This window comes from Balaenoptera physalus (assembly GCF_965194825.1).
Source record: "Balaenoptera physalus genome assembly, chromosome: 7".
NCBI lineage: Eukaryota > Metazoa > Chordata > Mammalia > Artiodactyla > Balaenopteridae > Balaenoptera > Balaenoptera physalus.
This window is the reverse complement of record NC_138886.1, coordinates 24511667-24523762: the sequence shown is the minus strand read 5'-3', so window position 1 is coordinate 24523762 and position 12096 is coordinate 24511667. Positions and strand designations below refer to the sequence as shown.

The window sequence follows — 12096 nt, the reverse complement described above, 5'->3', positions numbered from 1 at the left end:
TTTTAAATTTAGAGAAAAATTGAGCAGATAAAAAAAGTTTCCATGTACCACCCCCACCCACCCATACACATTTTCACTTGCAGTACTGTGGCACATTTGTAATAATTAATAAACCAATACTGACATATTATTAACCGAAGTCCATAGTTTTTATTCCTGAATAATGTTTCATTGTACAGATGTACCACCATTTATCCATTAACCTATTTAAGGATATCTTCATTGCTTCCAACTTTTGGCAACTAGAGTAGAGATGCTACAAACATTCATGTGTAGGTTTTTATGTGGACATAAGTTTTCAGTTCAATTGAGTAAATACCTAGGAGTGTGATTGTTAGATCATATGGTAAGAATACATTTAGCTTGGTTTTTAAAAAATTGCCTTTTAAAGTGGATGTACGATTTTGCATCTTTTATATAGGATAAGCATATTTTCATATGTGTATTTGCCATCTGTATATCTTCTTTGTTGAAGTGTGTGTTTAGATCTTTTGCCCATTTTTTAATTGGATTGTTCATTTTCTTATTGTTGCATTTTAAGAGTTCTTTGGATACAAATCATTTATCAGATGATTTGTTTTGCAAATATTTTCTACCATTCTGTGGCTTGTTTTTTCATTCTCTTAACAGTGTCTTTCACAGAGCAGAAGTTTTTCCTGTTAATAGAGTCCGACTTACTAGTTCAATTTTTTCATTCATGGATTGTGCTTTTTGTGTTGCATCTGAAATTTCATCACCAATCCCAAGGTCATCTAGATTTTCTATGCTGTCTTCTGGAAGTTTTATAGGTTTGTGTTTAGGTCTATGATCCATTTTGAGTTAATTTTTGTGAAGGGTGTAAAATCTGTGTCTAGGTTTATTTTTTTGCAAAAGGATTTCCAATTGTTCTAACTCTATTAAAAAAATTATCTTTTCTCTATTGAATTGTCTTTACTCCATTGTCAACAATCAATTGATTATATTTGTGTGGGTCTATCTTGGAGCTCTCTATACTGTTCATTGATCTATTTGTCTTTTCTTTCACCAATCCCACACTGTCTTAATTATTGTACCTTAAGTAAGTTTTTAAGTCAGATAGTGTCAGTCTTCCAACTTTTTTCTTCTTTCTCAGTGTGGTATTGGCTATTCTGGGTCTTTTTCCTTTCCATATAAACTTTATAATCAGTTTCTCCATATCCACAAATTACTTGCCTCCAAGTGAGGGTGTAAAATCAGCTCCCCACTGGGCCCCCTTGTCACCAGAGAATGAAGAGGAGAGAGGTAAGTGCCAACTAGCCCCACCTCTCATCACCTTTTTCCGCCTCATTGCTGCTGCATGAGGATGGAAGTACAGCAATGCTGGACCCACTGACAATACCCCACTGCATGTTACCCCGTTCCATGCCACAGGAGGATGGAGTGGAACATCAAGTCCCCATTCAGCCCCACTGAAACCCATTCTGTGTTTTCTTTTCTTTTTTTCTATTTTTTGGCCACACTGCTTGGCATGTGGGATCTTAGTTCCCTGACCAGGGATCGAACCCACACCCCCTACAGTGGAAGCACAACGTCTCAGCCACTGGACAGCCAGGGAAGTCCCAAACAGAGTTGTTGGGTTTTTTTGTTTCTGGCTGCACCATGCGGCATACAAGATCTGAGTTCCTTGACCAGGGGTAGAACCCTTGCCCCCTGCACTGGGAGCAGGGAGTCTTAACCACTGGACCACCAGGGAAGTCCTAACTGTGCTTTCTTAGATTCTGTGTTTGTCTATTTGGCATCCATTCATCACTGGGCCAATTATATTAAATATATTTTCTTATTTTTTTAATTTGTGATGCTCTAGCATTTGGGGGTCTTATGAAAAATAAGAAAATATAGTTAATATAAGTAATTTCTAAAGATAATAACAACTTGCCTACAAGTACTTCTTTCACTTTTTGGAGGCTTCCTATGTTTATTTGGTGTGTTATGTTATCAAAGTTAAACAAAGCCAGACATTAGTTTAAGTGGTAAGAACAGATTTTAAACAGTAAAATACTGTTATGGGAGAGAAAAAGAGTTCCACTTTGATTTATACAGAGGTGACTGCATTTTTTTTTAAATTAATTTATTATTTATTTTTGTCTGTGTTGGGTCTTCGTTTCTGTGCAAGGGCTTTCTCTAGTTGCGGCAAGTGGGGCCACTCTTCATCGCGATGCGCGGGCCTCTCACTATCGCGGCCTCTCTTGTTGCGGAGCACAGGCTCCAGACGCGCAGGCTCAGTAGTTGTGGCTCACAGGCCCAGTTGCTCCGCGGCATGTGGGATCTTCCCAGACCAGGGCTCGAACCCGTGTCCCCTGCATTGGCAGGCAGATTCTCAACCACTGCACCACCAGGGAAGCCCTGCATTTCTTTTTTAAAGATGCTCCTATTGCTCTTTTTATTTTTTATAAACTTATTTATTTATTTATTTATTTTTGGCTGTGTTGGCTCTTAGTTACTGTGCGCTGGCTTTCTCTGGTTGCAACAAGCGGGGGCTACTCTTCGTTGCGGTGTGCGGGCTTCTCATTGCGGTGGCTTCTCTTGTTGCAGAGCATGGGCTCTAGGCATGCGGGCTTCAGTAGTTGCAGCACGTGGGCTCAGTAGTTGTGGCTCGAGGGCTCTAGAGCCCAGGCTCAGTCGTTGTGGTGCACAGGCTTAGTTGCTCTGTGGCGTGTGGGACCTTCCCAGACCAGGGCTCGAACCCATGTCCCCTGCATTGGGAGACGGATTCTTAACCACTGCATCACCAGGGAGTCCCAAGACGACTGCATTTTAAAGGGAGAATGAAGGCATAGGGAGGGAGTCAAGCAGGGGCTTAAGAGAGTCAGAGAAGTGAAAAAATACAAAAAAGCAGAAAGCAAGGGTTGGTCTCTGTGAAACCCATCTGGGTTAGCCAACTGGCACTTACTGAAATTAGGCTCCTACCCTCCCGCAGAGGCTGGGAGACAGGGAGCCTATCTTCCTTCGGGTGTTGGCTTGAACAAACAGTAAGTTTTTTGGGCATCCTTGAGTTTTCTCAGACAGACATTCTAAGGGGGCATGGGGTCATCCTATGGATGCAGCCTTGAGCTGTTAGAAACTATTTTAGTGTTTTTGCCAGTCTTTATAGGCCAAGGTTGAGGCTTAGTTAAGAAAGGGATCAGGAGACCCTGGCTAGAGTTTGGTCAAGGAGAGAATCTCTGTCAGTGTCCAGGGGGCTTTAGTTGTAAGAGGGAGGACCTGAGAGAATAAGGTGACTCCATGAGCCAGAAGTCCTCGGCATCAGGAGTTTTGAAAGCTCCTCAAGTGACTCTAATAAGCAACAAAATTTGAGAACCACAAGACCAAGACAAGAACTTTGCCCTCCATTTTAATGCCCCCCTTCACAAAGAAATAAATTCCTCTAAGGAGACTGCATGCTCTGTGTACATGCATGTACACGTACGCATACTGGTTTGTGTATATGCAGGTATGCGTGCACACACCAGGGTGAGAGGTAGAGAAGAAGCCTGGTCCTCTCAAGCCACAAGAAGATGAAGAAAGTTCTTAGAGCTATGGAAATGTACCAAGCTGCCTTTGTTTTAGCGATGGGGGAGAAAGGGATCCTGGCAGAATTCAACCCCATATCCATTTATTTGGCCATAAAAATGAGGGAAGGGTGCTTCTCAAGGTTGTGGTTGAGGGGTTACATTCATGCTAGGTCTTGCTGATCCAGTTCCCATCCTCACGGTTTTCTCTGCTGGACGCTTCCTGCCTGAAACCACGGAAGTGGCTCTCAGTCTCTGCAATTGCTCAAGGGTCATCCATAAAGCACTGCTTTCTGGCCTGACTTTCCCAGAACTCACTAAGCATGGTCCTATTGCTTCTTCTATGACTTATTTAGATCCTAATTATTATTCTACGTATTTATGCAAATGCAGAAGCCAGGAGGTGTGAAACTCCTTTCAGAAGCCATGCAGTGGTCTCTGGAATGTTAAAGGCTCAGAAAATTGGCAGATTCTCAGGTTCCATCTCAGGAAAAGAACATTTTTCTAGACCGAGTGCTGCCTGAAAGGTTTGGCATTTCTGCCTGTGAAAATGAAAGACTAGGTGGGGCCTGAGGCTTCCCTAGAACAGTGGTTCCCACATCAGAATCACTGGCGGCCTGTGAGGTCACACTGGTGCTTCCACGCCACCCCACACATTCTGATTTAACTGGGACTGAAGTTGGGCGTGGGTCTTTCTTTAAAGTTCCCCAGGTGATTCTGACAGGCAGCCAGGTTGAAGGCTGAGAACCCTAGAAATTCTGCAGAGTTCTGGGAGGAAACAGCAAAAAGTCCAGGACTAGCAAATACAAATTAAGGAACCTCTGAGCAATACATAGAGCATACTTTCCCCAGGGCACCTGCCCTGAGCCATGACACAGAGATGGAAAAGACACAGTCTGTCCTTTCTGCTGAGTTGGGCAGGTGATAAAGCCGAGGCTGGTGTGCGAGGCCACAGTGGTGGGAAGGGGCATTGGGCTGGGCCTTGAAGGTGAGTGGAGCTTGGACAGGTGGTAAAAGGCGTTCTGACCTTATAGAGCTGCGTCTTCATGAGGAAGCAAAATTATTTTTGAGGCAGGGCAAGAAAAATTTAACATGAAATTTTTATCTGCCGTTTCAGCCACTACCCCCTCCTCTTTAGTGTACAATGTGCATCTGCATTATACATTAACTAAATCCCCTTAGAAGACACAGGAATGCCTACTTGCCAAAAAAAAAAAAAAAAAAAAAAGGCAATACTTCTACCTTGGCCAATTTCAAGCTACCAACATGGTTTAAGTGGCTTGCAAAATTCCTGACATTAACAATGGGCTCTCACAAGCCATTAAGAGCTAGCTCCAGCATCACCAATACCCCACACTCCCTCTCCCCACTGGTTAAGAACCACTACATTACAAGAAAATGTAGGATTTAAAAAAAAAGAAAACACTTATCAAACAAAACACCATTAATGGTTTGTGTTATAATGAAGTGAATTGCTTAAACCCACCTTATGCAGATAATTCTTAGGACAAACTTGGTAATACACTTTGGGGAGAGAGATCAGGCTGCCCAGACAGGCAGTGAGGATAACAGGCCTCTTGCCATGTCTAACTAGTAGGACTTTACCACATGATGTCACTCTAATACTTGCTTATTTATGTCTCTTGAAGTCTCAAGCAAGTTGTTTCTCCTTTGCTAAAAGATTGGCATTCTTAACTTTTATGCCTTGGGATAATTATGAAACTACAGCATATTTGTTGTTTATTACTTGAAAGGAATCTTTTCTATGTATTCTTTTTTTTGTAAAAGAGACTGAAAATTTGCAGAAAGGAGATAAGAGCAGAGAGGCATTTTGGAATCAACAAAACTTTGATTTAGCACAAGACTGTGATTTACCAGGTGAGTAAACTTGGACAAGATTCTTAACTTCTACAAGCTTCAGGGTCCTCACCTGTAAAATGCGGAAAGATACTTGTAACTTCTACCTCACTGACTGGGAGTAAGTCATTTCCATCGGCATCTACTAAACACCCACCCCATGCCATTTCTCTGCACTGGGCCCAGAGAAAACCAGGATGAGGAAGTCCAAGTTTCTGCCCTTAAGAAACTCAAGTTTAACCTCGGGGACAAATACCTGAACAAGAGAATATAGAACAACGGCCAATTGACACGCTTAGGTTTGCACTCTAAAGTGTGAATGTGTTATCTGACATTCTCTAATACCGTGACAAAAATTCTTCATGTGTAGTAGCTTTTTTGTTGGGAAATAAATGAAATGTTGGTCTTAATATTTCAATCATAAGAGTCGCCAGAGATTGATTAGTGTTTTCATACCATCTGCCACACAGGGATGCTTTTAGAGGAGAGGACCAGGAGATGAGGGCACTGAAGCTGTGACTGTGGAGACAGGAGAAGTTGCTGAGAATGTGGGGAGTGAAGAAGAAAAGATTGTGGAGGCGGGGAGGTAGACATAGGCATGGTTTTTAGAGATGGTCAAGACGAGCATGTGGAAGAACGTTCACATGCAGCACTAATTTACTGCCTGTGTGATTTGGGGCACATCACATTCCCCTCTATAAGCCTCCATTTCCCTCTCTATCATCAGGTATTTAGGATAAGTATTAAGCAAATGTTCTTGGGTTGCAAGCAACAGAAAAGAATGCTGGCTAATACAACAAAAGTTATGTTGAAGCAGCAGGTATATATGAAGACATCAGAGTGGTAGAGACTTTGGCAACACAAGAATATAGGCCCCACTGAAAGAATTCACGTTCCAGAAAAAAATTTATACACTGTTCTGGCCAAATAAAATGTGTCTCCTGGCACCATCAGCCTCTAGTCCTCCAGTCTGCAACTCTCTCTACAGGGAAGAGCCCAGGTTTCTGCATAGCACCAAGGCCCTGTCAGCCCCAGAGGAACTCAAACTCCAGGCTAGAAACCCAATTCTAGGCAACAGGGAGGGCCTAGATGGCAAGGCTTTAGGTGATAAAGACCGTGTCTGGTTCTTTCCCAAAGCTGCAGCTCCTGCACAAGACCAGGGACAGAGGCAGCCTCACCGATTGCCCGCAAATCAGGACTCTTTGTCTAAGGTAAGAGTTGGCTCACAGATATTTGATAGCCCATCAGATTACGCAGCTCACCAATGTCTGATTTCACAGACAGCTGCTCATGGGCCCCTGGTCATGGACCCCCATCAGGAGATGGGGGAGGAGAAGAGGCAGGAACCACCCTCTTCTAGGCAGTCAGTCATTCACCAGCTAAAATCTCGCAAGACTCGATGGCTACTCCCTCAGCCCTAAAGCTACTAAGTGGTCACCACGCCTAGCACTTCCTTCTCCATTTGCAGCTTTCCACTACACCACCTCCGCCTTCCCACCCCCAGGAACACTGAGCTCAGCCACCCACGTGGCTGTCCACTGGATCCCCCACTAGCTGTGTGTAATCCCAAGGGAAGGGCCACATTCTGGCCATTTCTGTCTCCAGCTCTGGGCCTCACCCATAGTAGATGCTTGGTAGGTGCTTAATGGTTGCTAACCATTAAGAACCATTGCTATAGATGGAATGTTTGCTTCCACCCTCCCAATCCCCCACCTCTCCCTCCAAATTCATATGTTGAAAACCGAACCAAAGTAATGGTATTAGTGGAGACCTTTGGAAGGTGACTTTTGGGAGGGCAGAGCCTTCATGAATGGGATTAGTGCCTTTATAGAAGAGGCCCCAGAGATACCTCTCATCTCATCCACCAAGTGAGAGCACAGCCAGATGTCAGGAGTTTGTAACCTGGAAGAAGGCCTTCACCAGAACCTGGCCATGCTGGCACCCTGATCTTGGCCTCCAGCCTCTAGAACTGTAAGAAATAGATTTGTTGTTTATAAGCCACCCCATCTGTGGTATTTTGCTATAGCATTCCAAACTAAAGTAACCATGTTTGCCCTTCTGATATAATCATGACCTGGGTCAGGAGACCTAGGCTCAACCACTGACATGGTCCCCTCCGTCCTGGTCCTCAGTTTCCCCATCTCTACAGGAGGGAGAGAACCACATGATTTCTAAATGGCCTCTGGTTTCTCTAACACCCTCCAGATTCAGTGGCTATTTGTGACTCTGTAAAAATAGCTGCAACTTTGACAGGTGTCTAAAGGGAGAGGGCCATGGATGGGTAGAAATGGCCCCTCCCACTCAGGAGACACCTGTGGGCTGTTCCTTTGAAGGGGGCAGGCAGTGAGGGTTGGTTAGTGAGGCAGTCAAGCAGTGATAAAGCTACGGGCAGGTGACCATCAGGGGCAGAAACAGGAGATGGAAATCAGACACCTAGTTGTGAGTCTCCCACCCACCACTTAACTATGTGACCCAAGCTAGTCCCTTCATCTGAGCCTTTGTTTCCCCCTTGGTCCATGGGTGAGCAAGCAGTATGAGTGCCTGTTGGATTGGATTTTGAACCTTGAAGAGCTAACAGAACAGGAAGCCACATTCTGGGCTCTGTGATGATGTTGCCCTCATGGGGAGAGCAGAGGGGGAGGGGCCAGTGAACCTCCCCCACCCCCCTGCTGCTCCCGACCCAGCAGAGCAGAAGGTGCAAATATGCCTAAACCCAACTCCCCACCACCTTCTGCTATCACACTAGAGCAAGAAATCCAGACCAGACAAGAGCCATTGCATCTTAAAATTTTATGTGAAATTCTGTAAATGTGTACAGAGTGGCCTGTGGCTGCCTGCCCACGGGCCTGGACTTGTAGGGACACCGCTGCTCAGCACTTGCTGTAGATGGCTTCACTGCCCCGCTCCTCAAACTCTGCCTTGCTGACCCAAAGCTGCTGGAAGGCCTGCAGGGAGGCCAGGATGGAGCCGCCGGTCCACACGGAGGTCTTCCTCTCGGGAGCTGCAGCCACTGCGGGGCTGTCCCCGGGGCAGAGGAGGCTCAGCTCCCTCTGGAAGCGCTCTGGGAAGCAATCCAGCATGGTGCAGCCGCCACACAGCAGCACATTGGCTGCCATCTCCTCCTTGAAGCCCGCCTCCTGGCAGCGGTTCAGGCAGGCGGCCGTGAGTTCGGGGAGACCGGGCTGGTTGCTGCCCACCAAGGTGGGCTTGAAGAGCATCTCGGCGCACTGAAAGCGCTCCTGGCCGATGGTGATGAGCTTGCCGTCGGGGAGCTCATAGTCCACACGCAGATCCTCCAGGCAGAGGCCCAGCTCTTCCGCTGGCTTGAGTGCCGAGTAGCAGCAGCACTTCTTGATGTGCTCGATGATGTGCAGGTGGTCGTCCGTGAACTTGTGGCCGGCCTCGTTGAGCAGCTGCAGCAGGTAGTTGGTGAGGTCGCTGCCGGCATAGTCGGCACGACTCGTCAGGCCCGGCAGCACGTTGCCCTCGGAGACGGGCACCACGTGTGAGACGCCGTGCCCACTCTCCACCACCAGCCCGGAGGTCTTGCCATAGGAGTAGACGGACAGCAATGACTGGGATGTCACGTGCATGGCGGGGATGCCAAAGGTCTCGAACATGAGCTCTGCATACTTCTCGCGGTTGCTGGTGGGGCTGAGTGGGGGGTCGGAGACCAGCACGGCGTGCTCCTCGGGGAGGATCTTCATGGCCGTGTGGAAGATGTACTCCCAGATGCTCTGGACGCAGTCCCAGTCCACCACGATGCCGTATTTTAGCGGGTTAATCAGCTTCAGAGGCGCCTCCATGTTGAGCAGCTCGTGGCCCACGTAGGTCTCCTTGCGGGTGTCACCGGCATCAGCCGCCTCCGAGCAGCGCTTGCCCACAGTGGAGGAGATGAAGTAGGTGGGCCTCGGCTCACCCGCATAGCCACACTTACAGTACTGGGAGCCCAGGTCAATGATGAGTGCCTTGATCTTACGCACCTTCTTGGGCTTCATCTTCAGCTGAGTGGATGAACTTGTGTCCCGGATGCCAGCCTCAGGACCTGGCAGTGTGCCTGCCTCTCCAGGGTCCCCCTGAGCCGTGCCCATGGGCTTGGGGCTAGGGCTGTTCCTCGTCGCCATTTGCCTTCCTTGCTCACCTTTCTCACATCCACATCCTAGAGCTCCGTGGGGAGAAATAAGAGGGTCCACCTCCAGCAGTGTCTTGGCAACCCCTCAGGATTGTGATGTCACCACGGGCTGGTCCATTCTGGCAGCCCAGGGAGGGCTTGGCCTTGGCAGGCCCTTGACCTATCAGCCCCACCCCCATCGGCCTAACGCGACTTTGCTCCCAGACGGAGCAGGTGGCCAGCACAGTTTTAGAAATCCAACCACACTTGGGTCTCAGAGGTTTCTGCTCCCTCCCCTTATATCCTCACTCCTAATCCCCCGTTCACTAGCTGAACACCTCTTCCTCCTCAGCTTCTCGGCCAAGAGGGTGATAAATATTTGAGCCCCTACAGTAAGCCAAACACTGTAGCAGGCACCTCACATGACACTTCACAGCATCTTGGGAGGTAGGCAGAGCTAAGGAAATCAAGGTTCAGAATGCAAATGACTTGCCCAAGAGCAAACAGCTCTTGGAGTGTTTGTATTTTAACCCAAGTTCCTCCAAATCCAATGTACCAGGTCACCTTGAAGAGTGTGTAGGCCCTGATGATAGAAACCTGGCCACAAGCAGTGCCCAGTCTAGTTGGGAAGAAGATGAATGGATGCAGAGGAGTTTGCAGGTGGACGTCTATTGGGAGAACAGAGGTGCACAAAGGAGGGAGGGAGTTAGAAGGTTCTCCAGAGAGGTGCTGCCTACGTAGAGTACTGAAAGATAAGTGGATATTTGTCAGGTAGCTAAGAGGAGGGAAAGCCATCCCAAGCAGAGAGCACAGCTTGAGCAAACACTCAGAGGGAGGCATGGTGGGGAGCTTCCAGTAGTTAAGGTGTTTGGAAAAATACGTCAGGATACGGCAGTCATGGGGGCAACTAGGGAGGATCCCAAATTCTAGAGGTAAGGGCTTAGATTAAACTGACCACAGCTGGGGAGCCAATGAAGCCTTTAAGCAGGCGAGTGGTTAGATTTGGTTTCCAGGACAAAATCTTAGAAAGATTCATGTTTAGCTGTAATATGGAGGGACAAGACTCTGAGATCTAAAAGGAGGATGTTGAAGAAATTTTTGTAAGACTTGAAGGTGGCCTAAGCTAGGGCTGTGATAGTGTGGAAAAAAGGAAGGGACAGGTTCTAAAGAAATTCAGAAAGTAGAATCTAATCTAATTGGTTGGTTCTCAACTGTCCTCAATTCAATCCAAGCTTCTAGTCTAGCATTTGAGACCCTTTCTCATAGGCTCCTGTGACATCTCTAGCCTCAAGCATTGCATTTACATTAGAAGATTAGATGTGGGGAGTGAGGAAGAGGGAAGGATGAATCCCTTTCCTCTGCCCAAGCAAAGATGGCCTGTCATACAGAACAAACAAATTTATTAGGTTCCCATAGGGTCCTCTGTGCCAAACTGTCCCCCCTCTAAATAATAAGACAGATTAGGGCTTTGGTAAAGAAACAGGAGGAAAAGGGGAAGAGAAACAACTGGGGCTAAGGAAGTTTTCTGGGAAACTTAACAAGAGCAGAAGTAGTTGAAGGATTAGGTGACATTGATAGGAAAGAAAAGAGGGATTTTTAAGACATAAGAAATACTGCTGTGGAGGGCTTCCTTGGTGGCGCAGTGGTTAAGAGTCTGCCTGCCGATGCAGGGGACACGGGTTCGAGCCCTGGTCTGGGAAGATCCCACATGCCGCGGAGCAACTAGGCCCGTGAGCCACAACTACTGAGCCTGCGCGTCTGGAGCCTGTGCTCCGCAACAAGAGAGGCCACGATAGTGAGAGGCCCGCGCACCGCGATGAAGAGTGGCCCCCGCTTGCCGCAACTGGAGAAAGCCCTCGCACAGAAACGAAGACCCAACACAGCCAAAAATAAATAAATAAATAATTAAAAAAAAAAAAAAAAAGAAATACTGCTGTGGAACATATAAGAATGTTAATAAAGAACTCATGGGAATTTCTGTTTGCTGAATTGTTTCTTGGAACATGGCACTAGGGAACTGGATTATGTGGGAAACAACTTTATAAGGATTTCAGTTATGAGCACCACCAAGTTCCATTGGTGGTATCTCAAAATCACAGAACCTGAGGATTAGACACTTGATCTGGCATGGACAGCTGTGAGGGACAAACTTTTCCTCACATTGGATTGACATCTGTACCTCTCTGAAGAAACCATTAATTGGTCTTGGGTCTACTTTTGAGGTTGTGCAAGGCAAGCTAATTCTTCCATGTGACAACACTTTTAAGCTATTTAAAGGCAATGCACACGGACCCCCTAAGCCTCCTCTTCTTCCCCTCCTTATGGAAAGACAGTACAGAATAGGCAGAGGAGTAAGGAACTGGACTCAGAAGACCCGAGTTCAAATCTAGCTCCATTATTATAATCTGTATGAGCTTGGGCAAGCTACTCAAAATGTTAGTCGAACCTGATTTTGATAGTGCTATATCCCCTCATCAGATTGATCCCTATCCACTGCCTCCAGGTTTCAGGCTTGAGCATCTAGGTGGATGGTAGGGCTCCTCATAGATAGACAGAGGATACAGGGGCAAGAGCGGTTGTACAGGGGAAGGTAATGAGTTCCATTTGGGGCGTGCTGACTTA

The 12096-nt window shown here is 46.9% G+C and overlaps 1 protein-coding gene across 1 annotated transcript; it reads right to left on the bottom strand.

Moving 5' to 3' along the window:
* Positions 1-2506: 2506 nt before the first annotated feature.
* Positions 2507-11393, bottom strand: ACTL7B (actin like 7B). Its single transcript, XM_082468538.1, has one exon. The coding sequence runs from the start codon at positions 9485-9487 to the stop codon at positions 8234-8236; it is 1254 nt and encodes a 417-aa protein (XP_082324664.1). The 5' UTR covers positions 9488-11393; the 3' UTR covers positions 2507-8233.
* Positions 11394-12096: the final 703 nt, after the last annotated feature.